The sequence below is a fragment of the Leptopilina boulardi genome, unplaced genomic scaffold (genome assembly GCF_019393585.1).
Source record: "Leptopilina boulardi isolate dan_hultmark-lab unplaced genomic scaffold, ZJU_Lbou_2.1 LbouV2_269, whole genome shotgun sequence".
NCBI lineage: Eukaryota > Metazoa > Arthropoda > Insecta > Hymenoptera > Figitidae > Leptopilina > Leptopilina boulardi.
This window is the reverse complement of record NW_026137828.1, coordinates 414,853-434,166: the sequence shown is the minus strand read 5'-3', so window position 1 is coordinate 434,166 and position 19,314 is coordinate 414,853. Positions and strand designations below refer to the sequence as shown.

The window sequence follows — 19,314 nt, the reverse complement described above, 5'->3', positions numbered from 1 at the left end:
GTATACTGATTAATTTCAAAAAATTCTAATTAAAGAATTGTTTATGACAAAATTGTACACGAAATACATTTACAAATTTAATATATATATATATATATAAGTTTAAATTGTATCCAATTAAACTAAATTTATAAAACTTAAAAAATTTAAATATCATCGTTTTAATTATACGTTAATGTATGCTGTTTTTTCGTATGCAGATTATATATGAAAACAATTTCAACCGTGTCATAATTATAATTATTCGTTATTATTTTATTTTAATTAATTTCGAAATTATTAATTAAAAAAGTCAATAATAATTGGAACAGAGTAAAACAGTTATTTTTTAATTATCACTTTCTATATTTATTAAAATCATTTTGAACATATATATTTAATTAACTGAAATATTTATTGTATCATTTAATCAAAACTGTGTATGTGCGCTCTTAATTTTTTTAATTATATTTTTCTAACGTTTTTTTCCTGAATAGTTTTTCATTAGTTGAGAAAATTTATTTTCAGAATTAACACCTCCATATCCTAATTCGAGTGATTTTTTCATTGGTTTTGAAAAATCATGCAATCGTTTAAGATAAATACTTTTACGTCTTGCTGTAATTTTTGCATAAGTTTCAATATTTGGTTTTTGATCTTTATTCCCTTCGTTGATCGCAATACTTATTGGCGATTTTTCAACAAGATTTTCTGTAATTAATTTTAATTAATTACTTATTAATTTAATTTAATTTCTTTTTATTTAAAAAAAACATCATTTTGTCAGAAAAAAATGAAAATTGTTATTATTAAAATTTAGAAAAACATTTAATTACCCGGTTTTAATAGAGGTGTCATTGATAAAAATGATGGACTGAAATATTTAAACTTATCAGAAATGTTTCGCAATTTAGGTTGAGCTAATTTGTTTACATTTTCAGTTATTTCATATGTTAATGCTCCTGGTCTCACCTTAAATAATATTAAAATTTATTTATAAATTTATGTATTTTGACATTTATTTTTCATAAAAGTTTTATTTTAATTTTTTATTTAAGTTTATTTACATTAATTTTATATTTTTACTCACCTGAAAAGCATTTAACCTTACACTATTGTCAATTCTTTTTCTTGGCGTAGACAATTTTTCCAATCTGGGTTTCTTTTTATTACTCATATTTTTATCTAAATTGATTTTTGAATTTTCACTTTCAGACATTTTTAAACACTTTTTTAATTTTTCTCTATTATAAAATGAAATTTTGAATTTGCCAAATAAATATAAATGTGTTTGAATTTTGAGCCAAAAGAATACTATTTTATTAAAACAATTCTCAGAAATAATCTGAAGTCATCGTTAAATCAATTGTGTATCAATCAAAATTTTTTGTTTATAATTTTTTAATTAGATAATCAATAATGAATCTAATTCGCTAAATTAATACACAGTTATTTTTAATTATGATATATGGAAATATTTGTAAATTGATTCGATAATTTTAATTCAAATAAATATTTAATGTATATACTTATTTCAAAAAATTTTTAAATAATATATTACGAACAATATTATTAGCTTTCTATAAAAGAATACCTCATATATTGATTTAAAAGACAAATTATGTACACTACCGGCAGAAATATTGTCGGTACGCCTGACGTGCGAGAAGTGGAAATTTAATGCTGAACTTAAGAAAAGATATTTTAAGTTACAAAAAAGTTAGAGACTTGTAACTTAGATGGTTGAAAAGCTGATGAAATTCTGCGTTAAGAAAAAATTATGCAATTTTCCTACTTTCGTACTGATGTTTTTGACTCCTGGCATAATCTAGAATTTTGTATAGAAAAATTTGACAATTTTACACCATAATCTTTAAGGTCTTAGGTTTTATTTACATTTTCGAAACTTAAAAAATGTTTTGTGGTTCCTGAAATATGTTAAGAAAGGTCCGACCTAATTTTTCTACAACTCAGCCGTTGATCGTCACTTTTCGGCGCCTTGCTGCTAGGTTGTAGAAAAACATTATCATTATCATCAAATTCTAAACAATTAAACTCAACTAAACCAGTTAATTAAGCACTCACAGTTTATCATCAGGATTATGGATACGCATGCTCATAATGTGAAGCATCTCACTTTGAAGTTGTTTGTGAGCAATTCAGGGAGCTCTCACTACAAGAAAGGCGGGAACTCGTGATTGATAAACAGTTATGCTTTAACTGTTTTGGCAGGCATTCTGCTTATTCATGTCAAAGCTCAAAAAGATGTTGAGAATGCAATGGGAAGCATCATACGATGATTCACATTCCAGATCAAAAGAAATTCCAACGCTCATCCAAGGTCAGTACAAAAAACATCAACGGAAAATAGACCTATTGTGCTTCTCGCTACTTTTCAAGCTCTACTGCTTCTCAATTCTGGCCTCTCTCATCCAGTGAGGATTCTTTTAGACTCTGGTTAAGAACCATTCCTCAACCATTCCTATCATTGGGATTGGAGGAATAGCATCTGGAAATATTTGGGGAATGGTCACAATCAAACTTCAAACAGTTCATTCTGCCTGCTCGCTTTAGCTTAATGCTTACATCCTCTCAAAAGTCTCCTCAAATATTTCTTCAATTACCTTCTCTGCTCAATCCATTCCTCAATTTTAAAATTTACAATTCACTGATCCTCAATATTTTTGTAGCTCACAATTAGATATCATCAGTGGAGCGTATCATTATGGACAGCTCTTTAAAGAATGTTATGTTCAAGGCACTCACTCATCACCAACAGCTCTCAATACCATTTTTGGCTGGGTTATCATCGGTCCTTTCAAAGTCCCATCATCTCAACCAAGTTACAATTATCATCTCTCAATTGATCATCAACTCACCGATCTACATGAACTTCTCAAAAGGTTTTAGGTACAACAGACCACTCAATACTAAAAACTCACTTTCACCAGCTGAATTGGAATGTGAAAATCAATTTCAAGCTACTCATTCTCATGACTCATCAGGAAGATATATCATTTGGCTACCACTCAAACTCTTTATCAAGTCTTCTTGGCGACTTAAATATCATTGCTGAACGATGTCTTCAATCATTACTTAGGCGAATCTCAAAAAATCAATCTCTGCACGATATGTATCACTCATTTCTACAAGAATATGAGCACCTCAATCATATGACTCATGCTCAATCAACAAACTCATCATCACCAATCTACTACCTACCTCATCATGGAATTCTCAGAGAACAAAGTACAACAACCAAATTAAGGGTTGTTTTCAATGGATCATCGGTAACCGGCTCAGGGATTTCACTCAACGACATTTTACACACTGGGGCGAAACTTCAGAAGGACATCTCAGATATATTGCTCTGGACCAGGAAGTTCAGATTCATCTTCTCAACTGATATCACAAAGATGTTTCGCCAAATCAAATTTCATCCACTTTATTGGGATTTACAACGAATCTTGTGCGTAAACAAGGATCAAGAAGAGGTACCATATCAACTCACCACAGTCAGCTACGGTACAAAATCAGCACCATTTTTATCAGTCAGAGCAATTCTACAACTCACTGAGGACGTAGGTCATGATTTTCTTCTAGCGGTACGAGTTATCAAATATGGAAGATATGTGGATGACATTTACGGAGGATCGGATCAATTAGATGAAATCATTCTCATAGCTCAACAAGTGAAAGGTCTTGTCAATCGCGGTCGATGCTCACTGGCAAAGTGGCAAAGTAATCATCCAGAATTAATCAACCTCACTTCACCAAAGACATCTCTGAAAAAACTTACTCGTTTGAAGACAACATCACAAAGGTACTTGATCTCTAATGGTGTACTCAAAATGATTGTTTCAAATTCACCACTCAACCATCATTTCAATCATCGAAACGGATGGATCTCAAAAAGGATCATATTATCAGAAGTGGTTCAACTATTTGATCCTCTAGGATTTCTTTCACCTTTCACTGTTCGTGCCAAGATGTTATTACAGGAGCTCTGACTTAAAAAGGTCGAATGGGATGACTCACTATCAGAATCAACTATAAAAAAATAGCTCAAATTCAAAGAGGAATTTTCTCAACTCTCATCAATCTCAATACCAAGGTGACTTAATCTCACTCCTTCATCAATGGTAGAACTCCATGGCTTTTCGGATGCATCTCATCTAGCAATGGCGGCGGTAATTTTCATCAAGGTTACTATCTCAGGACTCGAACCATAACTCAATCTCATCTGTGCAAAAACCAAGGTTGGAACTCTCGGCAGGGCAATTTTTAACTCGTCTCATGGCTTACACTCAACGGACGCTGGATTTATCTCATGCATCAATTTTTATGTGGACGGACTCACAGGGATTCAAAGTCAACCCTTAAAATGGAAGGATTATGTACAGAACAGGGTCTCATTCATACAAGATCATTTACCTCATGTTCAATGGCGGTTTTTCAAAGGAACAGAAAATACAGCGGATTGTGCATCTCGGGGATTGGCAATCTATAAACTCAGGGATCATATTTTTTGGTAGAATGGACCACCATGGTTAAAGGAGTCATCGGATCATTGGCCATCCCCTAAGGTTAAGGAAAATTACTCTTGTCAGCTCAACTTGAAGAGCGGCTAGGACTCCCTCAGGGTATATCAACAGATCCTCATTCTCACCTGTGGAACATCAATTTGCATCAGGGTCATCAATCATCTCAAGCAAATTCCACAATCACAACTTGGATATCCTATCACTCCTGGCAATCATGGCAACACACAAATACACTTACAAAATCAGGACGCGCGCAACACACACAACCAACGCGCTGCGTGTACGCACATTTAGCATTCTCATAGCAATCAACCGAAAAAGTCGTTCTCACCATCATTTTGCAGTAAGCGAGCATTAATCTCAAAAACAATAAACTTAAACATTTATCACGGTATATCTCATTATCGGATCATTCTGATTCTTTTCGGTGTTCTCAATTTTATTAAATAACGTTTCGGCAACTTTCAAAACAATTAAACTTTTGTGCTTGACCTTAGCGTGGTCACGCCATTTTTGTTCATTGTATACTACATTTGTAATTCAAAATAAAGTGTGGAAATTAAATGAATTTTGTGCATAATTGACTTATTTCCTCCATCCACTTCTCATTGAAAACTTAAGAGCAAATCTCAAACAGTATAAGTGTATTAAATAAATGGAAGAATAACTTTTTTATGAAACTATATAAAGAATTTTTTATTTAAAAATTTTCATGGACGGCATAGTATATTAAAAACGATGTACAATATCAAAATTAATTATCATTAAAATTATGAAAATATTAAAAATGGACGGAATTAATATAAAATCAGATCTAAAATTTTATAGTAAATATCGTTAAAAATTAGAAACTATCTTCTTCTTATCAGTAAAAATCGCATTCACTTCAAAAGGCGCAATATATGTAAGTTTAACAACTTTTACAATTATCTAAAAACTACATAGTTCATAGTTTTTTTTTGACTCATAGTCAATTGTACTTTACGAATGTATATGCATAAAATATATATACAATGTAATAATTTTGTATAAAAATCTTTTTAAGACCATGTTGAATATTTCCATGAGACCAAGTATGGTAAAATGTGTTTTACCAAAACCAAACTTTCTCAAAAATAAGAAAGGATTTTGAGCTAAAATTTTCAGAGATGATAGAGAAACGTACAATGCACATTGCTATTCTCATGGAAAAACAAAACTTCGCGTTAAGTTATTAAAAAAAAATAAATTTAAAAAGTCATATTTTGAAAAAATGACATGACGGTGAATACACAGACGTCACCTGATTGAGAGTATCAGTAGCTGAAAGAGTTGATATTTGATCGAAAAATAATTGTTCAAGTTTAGTGATCTGTGTTGATAAAAATCCCTTCCGTCTCAATTTTTATCATTTTTGCGTTAAATTATAGTAAATGAGTAGAAAAACAATGTTCCTTGTACCCATCTCCATAATTTCTTAAAAATTTTAACCCCAAAATCATTTTTCATTTAAGAAAAAGGTTGAGAGTTCTAAAATATGACTTTTTTCCACATGATCTTAAAGAACATTACAAAGTGTAAATAAGACTAATTCTCAAATATTGTTCAAATAATTTTCTCAGTGGGCCTAACCTCCAATGAGGTTTCTAAATCGTTTTTAGAACGAAAATGTATGTTAACATAACATTCTAAGAATGATTCATGTTCCGAAAACGTTTGGCAAACATGAACCATTTTCAAAACGTTATTTAAGCAGACAAAAACGTTATTGGAACAGAACGTTTTGTTATAATTATTAACAATAATATTACTATAATCTCCACTAATATTTACTTCTTAAATTTAACGAGCGAATTTTCAAAGTTCAACTATTTTTAAACATCTTAAGTTTATGTGATTGTTGTGATTTCACATGTAATTTTTCTACGCCAGTATTTTGTGAAAAAATTTGCGGAGAATATTTACATGTGAAATCACAATAATCACATGACCTTAAATGAAAAATGCAAATCGAAATAATTCAAAAAAGTCATTTTGGTATTATTACACGGATATGTACAGTATCAAATACAGTCTTGTAGAATTTCTCTTATAAAATTTGAGATTCAAATAGATATATATACGATTTTTCGAAGTCAAGAGTATTATAATATTGAAATTCTACTGGCTCTTAAATACCATAACACTAATTCTCAAACATTTTTTTATACTCGGTCATTAAGTGTAAAATTTAAAAAAATTATCAAAAATATTTATCTGCTAAAAAATAGAGTAAAAATAATCATGGTAAAAGAGCCCAATAGAGAATATGTTAATGAGGCAGCTCCAGCTGCGCAATCAACGATTCTTCTTGCTCTCATAAAATCTGGACCTAAATATGCAGTATATTCACGTTTTTCCTTTGGAATAATGACCAACTGTTGTGTTGCATCTTGAAATATTAAATCACTGTACGGTGGAACACTATAAAACATACTAAAACTAAAATCATCCTGTTCCTTTCTACCATAGAATTGTTGTGCATAAATAAAAAGATTAATATATGCATTGACTTGTGTCTCGTTGTAACCCTCTCCTCCACGAGTAACGATTGCATTAGCGGCAACTTTTCCCAAATTACATTCTTTATAATTATTAGTACCGCGACGAGTTCCATCTGGACAGAGAAGTTGAAAATCTCTCGTAAATGTATTACGAGCCCACCATTCCTTTCGTTTACCATCTGTATTTTCTGCTACTGTTGTATGCTTCACAAAAGCAACATCGCCTCCACCTTCCACTAAACATCTGAAAGCTCCAGTGTATCCAAAATAATCTTCAGAATGATCTCTTCGACAATATTGTTTACTTGTTCCATGACAAAGATCGCACAAATTGTCATAAGGCACACCTAGGCAAAAAAATTATTTGTTTATTCTCACTTTACTTTATACATAACATATTTAGTGATAAAATAGTTATTTACAAAATAATTATTTTCTTTTATATTTCAATATTATAAATAAGACGCTTTACAGCATTAGAAAAAAGAATTCAATAGTCCTATTAAATATTAATTTTTATCAACTGAATATTTAAAAATTTGTATAATATTTATGCATTTAATTTTGAAATATTCATTGAAAATATGAAAAAGAAAATAAAACTATTTTTCCTAAATAAATTTGTCTCTCTTTATTTTAAATTTATCATGTATTTTTCAATAAAAAATGATTATGAATTAAATACAATTGAATTTTGTATTTTTATAGTAACAAAAAAATATCCCAAAAATCTAAAAACAAATATAAAAAATGTATAATAGAATATGAATATAAATGTATTTTATGAAATAAAAGTATCATTTTTTAAATTTAAATGATATTTTTAACAAATAGTGCGAAATTATAAAGACTTTATTTCCCAATGCAAAAAATTCCATCATTTTATTAAAATTGCCTCTAGGCATTAGTGAAAAACAGGCAAAATGTTTGAACTGATTTTTTTAATAAATTATATACTTTATTTCAAACAGTATTACTGTACTGCAACCCCGATAACCCCTGAGTAACCATTTTCAGCCATATTTGTTAACTTTTAAATGTTTTTTTTACGATGCCACTATAGCGGTCATAGACATACAGGGTACGACTTTTATAATAATATTTTTTGTAAAATTAATTTGTTAAATAAATAATTGTTTATAAATAAACAAGTATTTGCAATTAAACAAATACTTGTAGGTAAACAATTATTTATAAATATTAAACATGAAAACAAATAATTATGTATAAAATAAATGTTAATAACAATTAATCATATCATCTCTTAGGAGACCAGGTGTTATAAGAAGATAATTGGAGACCCACCATAATACACGTATTAAGTTAATAATACAAAACCTTATAAAAAGAAGGATTATATGATTGTTCTTTTAAACAATTATTAATTATCAAGAAAATATCATTCTTATAATAAATAAATAATCTTTTGTTTAATTATCATTTTGTTCATTCATTTAATATCCTCTCTCCAACTTAGTTTCTTTAACTAAGTTAAATTGAGGAACTAGAATAGGGAATAATTATAAGTTCCTAGATTATGAAAAATTAATAATAATTAAAAATTTAAATTAAATAATTATGACATAACACTATTTAATGATTTGTTACACGGAGAGAAATCTGCTGCGATTTTTGCTTGTGCAGTCTTTATTAATTTCATAAGTCATTTTTCGATACAACTTTAGCTTAAAGGCACTCTCACACCTTTTTGGCTGCCTGCCTGCCTGCATGTTACCATGGCAACGCACGAGTGGGAGTGAGACAGAAAATTTGAATATTCAAATTTTTAAATTTTCTGTCGCACTCACTCTCATGCGTTGCCATGGTAATCTGCAGGCAGCCAAAAAGGTGTGAGAGTGCCTTAAGACTGGAATAATTTAAATATGAATTCATGTATTTAATGTAATGGAGTATATCAAACAAAAAACACAATTCACGGGTGTTAATTTTGCATGAATTTCACATAAAAACTGCAAAGGGGACATGCCATAAAAGTATTAGATCCTCCTCTTATAAAATTTGCAAGAATGCCATCTGATTTTCAGGTAGAATTTATACAACACAATCTTACCTCCGTATACACACAGCATTTCACACACAAATATTATATGCTGCGTTGATTCCGAGGAACGGCGCACAATCTATGCGCGCTACGGAGTTCGTGTTCCTTATATTCAACGTTCAAGTGATAAAAAAATGTGCTCGTTTATTTTCGTCATCTAAAGTTTATAACATAACAGTATTATGTATAACTTTAAGAATTTATTTTAAACAAATTTTTAAATAAAATTATTTTAAATTTCGTGGTTAAAAACGCATAGTAAAACACGGGCGTGCGCATTGTGCGTTCCGTTCCTCAGAATCACCAGCATACAATGATTGTGTGTGTGAAATGCTGTGTGTATACGGAGGTAAGATTGTGTTGTATAAATTCCACCTGAAAATCAGATGGCATTCTTGCAAATTTTATAAGAGAGGATCTAATACTTTTATGGCATGTCCCCTTTGCATTTTTTATGTGAAATTCATACAAAATTAACACCCGTGAATTGTGTTTTTTGCTTAGAAACTATTTTTACAATAAATACTTGAATTTATGCTAAAAATTCAAGTGTCGTGCCATGTAATTAAAGTAATTTACTCATCCAAGCAAAAATCGCAGCAGATTTCTCTCCGTGTATATTTTACAATTATGTTAATTTTTGTATTTTTTTTCAATCCATCGTACTTTTTACGGAAGGAAAAATTTTTTTTTATCCCGTTTACTCATAAATTATTATAATAAATAAAAATACTGATAAATTAGTTGATTAATTATAAAATGCATTTACCTATATTATATTCTGTACTGAGAGCTCCAGGTACACAAGATTTGGTGAAATATTCAGCAGCAGCGCGAATAGAATTACAGCCATATCCTCTCATCCATCTGTTGGTAAGCAAATAAGAAAGTGGATACACCCATCCTGCAGCTGTATTAATTCCTGTGTGACAAGTGTATTTATTTTTTAAATACGTTAAATCCGTGTCAGGGTCGTTTTCTTTACCAACGGCTACCACATAATATTCAGGAGAGCCAAGATTATAAACTTCAGAAATAAATGGAATTAAATTAAAACGTAAACCGGCAGTGTAAATGTCACTCGCATCCAATACTGTTACGTCAGCGAATCTAAATAAACATTAAATATCGTAGGATTAACAAAACAATCCATAGTTTTATAGAAATTACATAAAAATATTCGAAAAATAAAAAAAAATCATATACTAATTAGAACTTATCTATTTCTTACCCCTTTTCTATTTCACGCATGCAGTTAATATGACTGTAACCTTTGTGACAAATAATTTGTGGTTTCAATAATTGTGCATCCAGAGCAATCTACAAAAAAGAATTTTAAAAAATTTAATTTTAAATAAAATATTTATTTAATTTATTACCGTCAGCACAAGATTTACCTTCATTTTGATGCACTTTGATAATTCTGCATCGGATGTAACACAAACTTTCATTCTATTAACAGGACAGTTTCTCAACGCCAAAATAAAGTCAAGAGTCTTTCCCAAATATTCCGAATATATTTGATTCTTCTCTGGCAATGACACAAAATCTCTTGCTAAATCCTGAAACGATTTTAAAAAAATTCAGTTATTCACAATTATTTTATGGAAATTGAAAAAAGAATCAAAATTATGAAATTAATAGGTAAGCATATGAATCTTACGGAAAAGAGAAGATTGTGCTTTGAATATTTTGGAGATGACTCGAATAAATTGAAGTTGTCCACTCTTCTAATGTAAGGCGTTTCAGTTGTGTATCGATTATCATCATAATAATTATTTCGGTCATTATATGAATTACCCCCAGTATCAAATCTTCGTCCATCATTACTCTGATTTCTATCAAATCCATCACCAGAATAGTTATTAAAAGAATCTCGACCATCTGATCGACTATTAAAATCATAAGTAGAATTATTTTTTTCTGGCGCATAACGTCGTGCTGCCTTCTCTAAAAATTTTTGATATAATTTTCTTCTAAATTGATTACTTGCTGAAGATGTGACAATTGCTCGTGAAGGAATTTCACCCCAATTACAATTTCGATAATCATCTACTGGTCTTCGTGATCCATCCAAACAAAGCAATTCATAATCGTTTTTGGTATGTAGAGCTTAATATAAACAAATTATAAATTATTATTTATCATTTATTATTATTATTATTTAGAAATTGTAAACGGGCTGTACTCTTTGAGTACGTAGGTACCTGAATAATAATGTTATAAAAGTAATCAAATTACAAGAAAAAAAAGTATAATTATACCGCAGTGCCAACATTGTAATCTTGAAATATATGGTTACGTAGTACTTTAATAAATTTAAAAATGGAAAACTCGAAGAAATTAGTTTTACATATACCATTCGCTTCCCTATACTCAGTCTTCTCAAAACAGAGTTCTCTCCATAAGCCGTTCTACTAAAAGGCACATAAAAAAGTGGTGCTGGCATACGTGTTCTACAAGGAACAAAAAAATTAATTTTTGACAAAATTTCTGGATAGTCAATGACACTGTTAATTATTTTATATAAGAAAAAGCAAATCCACAAAAAGAAATCTTTGTTTAATTGTAGATAAACCAAAAACCGTTTTAAGATTACTATAATCATGAGAAAAAAGGTCAAAGGAAATACCTGCTCGAAAAGCAATAAAACGTAGAAATCAATTTTGCACATATTCAAGTCGGGTGATATGATGTTGCTGATACGGTAACCATATTATTGATAATGACTCAATGAGTGACCTAACAAATGTGAATAAAGTACTCTTAATGTTTCTTATATTATCAAAATAAGACGAATTATAAAGCCAAGAGACTTTACAGCCTTACTAGTTAAATTTGTTATGTGATCATCAAAAGATAAATCATCACAAAGAATAACATCAAGATCACGGATCTTATTTTTCTTTTCTATTTGATACATCCCAATGGCAAACCGTCTATTTTCGCGTCGCTGACTGCCTGTGCACTCTTAATCTTTTTTATTTTTATATTCTGTATTATTGGGTTCACCAAGTACCCACCCTATAATCTACTGTTTAGTTGCTAAATGCTTCTGAATAAAAGTCTTCTAATACAGATTTTGGACAGCCTTTAACTGATTAGACATTTAATATGGAGTTCTGCTGGAAATTCTGACGTGATTCGCTGCATTGATAGCTTTTCACAAAAAATGGAATGGTATTCCTAATTCAATCATCATGCATCGTGCAGCTTCGACCAAAGTCCTATTTTTACGTTCTGCCATTAAGTTTTATTGTGGCGTGTACAAAACTCTCAAACGATAGTGAATCCTTTCTTTTTTTTTTAAATTTTCGACCTTGCCTGCATTGTCAGATTGAATATCATTTTTCCTGTTCGATTTTCAACGAACTTTCTATACTCGATGATCTTTTCAACGACTTGCGCACCACCCAATGAATTAACTGTCTTTGAACCACAAATCAATTTGCTGTCACCAAAAAGAGCACTTGTCATTTCGAAATCGGTTTTGTGTTTATCAAATTTTGATACCGCACAAAAAGATGTTTACATCAACAGAGGAAAAATAAGTCACCGATTCGATCAGCTGTAAAAAAAATCTGACCAGTATGGTCCTTGAAGAATCTTTTAACATTACTTTCGTATTTGCACCTTTTTCAATTTCGAATAAAACGTCACCTTTAGCTTTCAGGGCAATTATTGTAAAGGTTTTGTTTTAGTGCTTAAGTTCGGATATGGACTTATACAAAGCATTAATTCCGCTTTTGCTTTTAGATCGACTTGAAGCCATGCTTTTGTTCGGTTTGAAATGCATTGCTTCGCCTAGTCCAGTCACTTCAGGTTTCTCCATTTTCGCCCTATACATAAGTCCAAGAGACGTTCCTGGTGAAGAGGGCTTTAACTTGAATTCGCCAAGTATCGTAATTATATCGTGATATTATTTGCAGTCACATCGTGTTCGAGCAGTGCGCTATTTTTAGGGTGTACTTTTATCGACTTTTGCGTTTTTCGATTTCAATTTGATATCACGAAATACTATACTCATTACGAGTTAACGAATAATTGCGTAGTTACAACACAAGTAATAGCACAAGGAAAATGAAAAATATTAAAATTGGTAAAAAGAAAGAAGATGCTAACGTTATCTGGCAAATTATAATTTTAAAAAACTGTTGTCGAACTGTTTTCGTAAACATTTTAATTCTGTTTTTACAATTTCTTCGCCTAACATATCATCAGCAAACTTCGATTACATAAATTCATGTCATATCAACACTTTTTCAATTAATAAAAGAACAATTTTGTCAAAATTAAAAAACTTAGATGTTAAAGAGGGAGCAGGTGCAAATCATATTTATTTATATTAATACTAATAATCACTATTTCTTTACTTTTAACTATCGCCCTATATTAGTTGCAGGCGCCGTTAGATGGCAGCAGCATGCAGGGAGCACAAAGTTGCAACTGTAGTGATTACTAGCATTAGTATAAATAAATGATTAATTTTTTTATAACATGTGTTAAAAAACAATTTCATTAAAGAATTGTGAATATAAAATAAAAATTCTGCAACTTTTTAAAAAAAAAAAGAATTTTGTTAAAAAATTGTAATTGTTGAATAAATTTTAATCTTAATTTTTCTTATTTTTATGTCTAAAAAATTATATTTTTGTTGAAAATTATGATTGCAAAATACAAATTTAACTAAATTTTTTGATCTTTTATTTAAGAATTTTTTAAAAAGTTATAAGTAAAAATTTATGAAAAATATATCAGCTTAATTTTTATTATTTTAACAAAATTCTTAAGTTTTTTTTATAAATAAAGAAAAAAATTGCATATTTTCTATTTGATGAATGTTTAAAATTTGTAACTCTTTTCAAATCTTGGCGCGCGTTCCGCCGTTCGGAATTGAAACGTAATTTGCTATAGGTATCGTGCATATCTAAAGTGACAGATTTGACAAATTTCACTTTTTTCCTTAATAATTAAATAATTCTCAATTAATTTAACATAAACAATGCAGAAGTGAACTCTTAAGAAGTCCATCTCTCAATTACAAAATGTTTTTTGAACAATTTTAGCTTATTTATCAATTTTTTTTACGTTATTCCTAATGTTGACCCAATATCCACCCAGCGGGGTGGACATTGGGTAAATCAAATCCGCCAGGGCTTTATCAAGATTCACTACTAATTGAACTTGAACGTATTCAAAATAGATTTTTACGTTTTCTTGAGAGACGGGCAGGCTTGCCTTTTGTCTATTACAGTCATGAATATTCTGACCTTCGGCGAATTTTGAGTATTCCATCAATTAAACAAAGATTTTTGTACAACGATTTACTTTTTCTTTTTAAAATTATAAATGCATTATAAATTGCCCTGCGCTTTTGTCATTAATGAATTTTTTTTGTTCCTATTAAACCGATTAAATATCGCCTAAATTATTGAAGCAAACTCTACATGTTACAAATTGTAGCCAAAATTCTGCTATATCTAGAATTATCATCAGTGAAGTAAATCAGTTTCATACAAGTTTGAATTTTTATGGCATCTCTTTAAATATGTTTATTACTAAGCTACGAGACCTCGTATTTCATTATGATTAGACTGTTATTATCTTCGCCTAATTTTTGTTCTACTTATATTTTGTTAATTTTCAAATTTTAATTATAAGTACATTTGTACGAAGGGGCACTATCCGTAAACATGTTAATAAATAAATAAAAAAAGACCGTAAACATTAATATTTAATATTGATAATTCTAACAAATGTGAAATAATTTAATATATGAAAAAACTTACAATTTTCGTATAATTTTGCTGTCATTTCTTGTACGGTTGAATGAACCAGAAAAGCTATATCTCCAGCTTCGGATAAACAGCGGAATGCTCCTTCGTAATCAGAATATGGATCTGCATTTGTACATTTACCTCCAGGTAATTTTCCAATGCACAAATCACAAAGTTGATGAGAATTATCGCCTAAAATTCGTAAAGTATTCTTAACACAATTTTCCAATTTTTTATAATAATTTCAAATATTTTTAAATTTAATTGAAATAAAAACTTTACCTAATGGATTATATTTGTCGATTAATGAATTCACAGCACAACTTGCTCCAAAATATTTAATCGCAGATTTTACATGATTATTACAATCATGAATTTCCATTCCTCCATGTTTTATTAGCTATAGTATTAAAAGTAGTTAATTAATTGGAAATTATGATAAAGTATTATTAAAATTTATAGATAAAGTAGATGTTATAATATTCTTATGATATTATATATTAAAATAAAAGAGGAGGTGGGCGCAAAAATTTATTTTTCCCGGATAGAAAATTTACCTCAGTCAGCCCCTGTTAAAAATAAATTGGTTCAAATAAGCGCACAATGTGTCTTTCTACTGAAAATTATTTTTTAAAAATAGTTCCATGTTTTTATCGACTTAAAACTAATGGGATATTATTTCTAACACCCTAAGGGAACATTTAAGCAAAAAAATTCGATTTTTTGAAAGTGTTTGGCTAATGTTACCCCTTAAACCATTTTGGGCAACACGTTCTTCCAAATGGAAGTAGGAATTCTTGCCTACCTACTGAAAAGTAAAAAGGTAACCGTCACTTCTGAACTAGAATTAGCAACAAAAAGTCGAGATTCTCGACTAAAAAGAGAGACATATTCGCCCAAAATGAAAGCAAAGGTCCATATTGTGGACCTAACAATCACATACTGTTAAATTTTGTAAGAGTATGCGACTGCATTTAGGAAAATTGTTTTACTGTGTAAAAATAAATTCTCTTTTTAGAATTACATGTATATAAAAATTTGAATACCTGATTTAGTGGAATGACCCATCCACCTAATATACCGACACCAGGAAAGCAAGCTTTCTTGCCTCGTAAATGATGTAAATTGGAAACATCAGTTAAAGAATTTTTCTTAACAACTGCAACTGCATATTGATAATTTAATTTATTATCGTAAATTTCTTTCATTATTGGAATGAGACTGTGATATCTTCCAGCTGTAAAAACTTCACCAGCGTCTAAAGTAGTTAAATGTGCCTTTTCTTGATCCAAAAGAAACATGCATTCTTCTTTATTAAAAGCATGAGTACAATTTAATTGAATGTAATGTGCACCAAAGTATAATCTATCTCGTGATGTGACGTTTGCAAATTCTGTACATTTATCAAATTCATCCTTAGACACAGTGCACCACTTTGCTGTAATGTTTTCATTTTGTCCTAAAAATAAACATTTTTATTAATTAATTGTTTATTCTTTTTTTAATGTTATATGATCATTACACCGAAAAGAGTTTATTCTAAAATTAAGCCTTTTGACACGAATTTTAAAATATTTTATGTAATTTATTTTTTAATTCAGTATATTATACTATTCTTAAAATAAGTTGTAAATTCAGATGTTCATTACATGAACATTTTGCTTCCTCTTTACGATCAGCAAAAAAATTTGCATTCTAATGGAGAAAGAATTAACATTGAAATAAACATACAAAAATAATATAATAATATAAACATTTGAGTACCTATAGATTTGAGTTAAATTTAAAGAATTAACCCTGTGGGCAAAAAACCATGTTCGTTCTAAAAACGTTTTAAGGACGTTCTTAAAACATTTCATGTCCGCCAAATAATGTTCTGGAACATTTTAAGAACATGGATGTTCAAATAATGTTCCAGAACATTATTTGGTGGACATGAAACGTTCTAAAAACGTTTTTAGAACGAACATGGTTTTTTGCCCACAGGGAATGGAAGTTAAAAAATCAAAAATTCACATTTTAGCTGCTAAAAATTAATAAAAAATAATATATAATTTATAATTATTTCTAATAATTATATCGATTCGTTTCAATGCAAGGAACACAATTATTTTATATTTAAACTTGAATTTAAATAAATACAAAATTTTTCAGCTAAAATGTGAATTTTTTATTTTTTAACTTTCATTAATTTATTAAATTTACTTCAAATGTAAACTGGATATATACCAATCGATTTGTTTTCATGCAAGGAATACAATTATTTCATCTATAAACTTAAATTTAAATAATCACAAAATTTTATAGCCAAAATGTGAATTTTTGATTTTTTAACTTTCATTAATTCTTTAAATTTAAATTAAAACTATAGGTACTTTATATATACCGATCGATTTATCTTGACGTAAGGAGTACGAATTTATTATATATATATAACCTTACATTTTTCTATTTAAAAATTTTTTCGATTAATAAAAAATTTTTGGAAAAAAGATGATAAATTTTTTTTTTTGGGTATTTTTTAAAAACCTTTGGTCAGTTTTGAGATATTAATATGATAAATAAGCCTACAAAATTTTATCTAAATCTATTAAAACCTGTTAAAGTTATCTTCTAAACAAAAAGGGGATCCACACACACACATACATACATACATCCGGACAATTGATCAGGATCTCATATAACATGTTTCTATATAGAGAAAAATTTGTTTCCGCCACTTTGAAAATTTTTATAAATGAAAGGACTACAAAGCTTCCTCCACGAGGAAGCAATAAGAATAAATCCTATATATTATTATTTCACGAAGCTGAAGTACGCAACGTTTATATAAACGATTTTTAAAGAAATAATTTTTTAAAATGAAAAATTCTATAATTTTTTACCTAAAAAATATTTCTTGTAGTTTTCATTAATCAACAAATTATAAAAAAATATTTTTTAAGCAAAAAATTATAGAATTTTTCATTTTAAAAAATTATTTCTTTAAAAATCATTTATATAAACGTTGCGTACTTTAGCTTCGTATTATTCCAATAGTAGAATATACTTAACTTAATATATTTAATTTAAATATTCTTAAATAGATGCCAAAGATATGTTCTTAATTTCAGAATAATTTTTTTTCCAATGTATTTTAAACCAATTATCATTATTTTTGAGGGATAAAGAACATTCTCTCAATTATGTTTTGAACAAATTATTTATTTATTCTAACTTTTAACGGGACATAAGCTCTTTAGTACAATGTACTTCAAAAAGATTACAAACTAATAATATTTTTATAATAAATTAGTTAAATAATTGTATTTTAAAAATAAATTACAAAATTACAAAATTAAACATAAGCTTTTTATTTACATTATTTTTTCTAATGAAATTTTTAAAACTTTGACCGTTTTATTTCAAATTCAAAGATTTTTATATTTTAAAAAATAATTAAACTACAAAATAATTGAATTTTACATTAAGTAAATTTAAAGATTTTTTAAATTGTTTATTGTCAATGAATTAATAGTATCAAAAAATTTTTTATTTTTTTTTTTAAATTTTTTAAGTTTTGAAAAAATTAATAAACTTTAAAAAAGTTGTTTTTAATTCAAAAGAATAATATAAATTTGGATTTAATGTTCAAAGTTCATAATTCTTCAATTTTTGTTAAAAATTAATTTTCTTATAATTTATTCAAAATACATCTAATTGTTTGAATATACAAAATAGTACTCGATTTTTTTAATAATGATTCATTAGTAAGTAATGTATATATACATTTACAGAGCTCACACCCACTTAAAAGACATTGAAATTTTAGAAAACTCTTCTCTAATTTATTCTTTTCAATATATGATAATTAAAAAATTTTAAAACACAAAAATTGTTTTTTTTTTTAATTCAAATTTTTGTATGATTTTTAAAATATAAATAAACAATTTCCAAAATAATAATTGAAGCAAATTTAATAAAATATCTAACAATCTCTAAAATTTATTTAATAAATTATTGAAAACTTAAAATAATATTTGAAAAATGATTATTCAATTATTATTAAAATTTTAATTTATTTATTTATTAAAAGAAAAATATTTTTCTTGTTAAAATAAGGTTAACTTATAGAATGTTCTGTAATATTTTGAAATGTTTTTTTAACACTAAGTGCAAGTATAGCTTACCTTGAACATTTTGAATAAAAATTATAAAAATCCATAAAAGAGCAGCACTAACAAAATACCAATCGCACTTCATTTTTATAAAAAAAATTTATTAATACCGCCAAAAAGGCAGGTATCAATGAATAAATGACAACGCCCAACACTTTATTACACTCTCATCAACACAACGTTGCACAGTACACAGCGTTCTTCATGCTACAGTCATGCTACAGTCATTTCATTTCAGTACCATAATATAGATGAACAGTTTGACGTCATTCA

The 19,314-nt window shown here is 28.4% G+C and overlaps 3 protein-coding genes across 3 annotated transcripts; 1 reads left to right on the top strand and 2 right to left on the bottom strand.

The window, feature by feature from the left end:
* Positions 1–321: 321 nt before the first annotated feature.
* Positions 322–1,302, bottom strand: LOC127281452 (uncharacterized). The gene is made up of 3 exons (XM_051305170.1): positions 1,070–1,302; positions 816–951; positions 322–690 (listed from the first exon to the last, which is right to left on the bottom strand). The coding sequence occupies exons 1-3, from the start codon at positions 1,196–1,198 to the stop codon at positions 455–457; spliced, it is 501 nt and encodes a 166-aa protein (XP_051161127.1). The 5' UTR covers positions 1,199–1,302; the 3' UTR covers positions 322–454.
* An 849-nt stretch (positions 1,303–2,151) lies between these two features.
* LOC127281439 (uncharacterized) lies at positions 2,152–5,087 on the top strand. Its single transcript, XM_051305155.1, has 2 exons — positions 2,152–2,320; positions 2,670–5,087. Exon 2 carries the CDS (start codon positions 2,973–2,975, stop codon positions 3,987–3,989), a length of 1,017 nt encoding a protein of 338 aa, XP_051161112.1. The 5' UTR covers positions 2,152–2,320; positions 2,670–2,972; the 3' UTR covers positions 3,990–5,087.
* A 130-nt stretch (positions 5,088–5,217) lies between these two features.
* LOC127281479 (melanotransferrin) lies at positions 5,218–19,260 on the bottom strand. Its single transcript, XM_051305200.1, has 9 exons — positions 19,054–19,260; positions 15,931–16,343; positions 15,167–15,284; positions 14,897–15,076; positions 10,771–11,219; positions 10,505–10,669; positions 10,339–10,427; positions 9,877–10,217; positions 5,218–7,392 (listed from the first exon to the last, which is right to left on the bottom strand). The coding sequence occupies exons 1-9, from the start codon at positions 19,124–19,126 to the stop codon at positions 6,755–6,757; spliced, it is 2,466 nt and encodes an 821-aa protein (XP_051161157.1). The 5' UTR covers positions 19,127–19,260; the 3' UTR covers positions 5,218–6,754.
* Positions 19,261–19,314: the final 54 nt, after the last annotated feature.

Excerpts from the sequence above, each read along its gene's own strand:
- LOC127281452 (XM_051305170.1), bottom strand. The coding sequence starts at position 1,198 with ATGTCTGAAAGTGAAAATTCAAAAATCAATTTAGATAAAAATATGAGT. Across the intron at positions 952-1,069 it reads TAAGGTTAAATGCTTTTCAG|GTGAGACCAGGAGCATTAAC; the intron begins GTGAGTAAAAAT and ends ATATTATTTAAG. Across the intron at positions 691-815 it reads GACACCTCTATTAAAACCGG|AAAATCTTGTTGAAAAATCG; the intron begins GTAATTAAATGT and ends AATTAATTACAG.
- LOC127281439 (XM_051305155.1), top strand. The coding sequence starts at position 2,973 with ATGACTCATCAGGAAGATATATCATTTGGCTACCACTCAAACTCTTTA.
- LOC127281479 (XM_051305200.1), bottom strand. The coding sequence starts at position 19,126 with ATGAAGTGCGATTGGTATTTTGTTAGTGCTGCTCTTTTATGGATTTTT. Across the intron at positions 16,344-19,053 it reads TTTTATTCAAAATGTTCAAG|GACAAAATGAAAACATTACA; the intron begins GTAAGCTATACT and ends GTTTATTTTTAG. Across the intron at positions 10,428-10,504 it reads CAAAGTGCATCAAAATGAAG|ATTGCTCTGGATGCACAATT; the intron begins GTAAATCTTGTG and ends TCTTTTTTGTAG.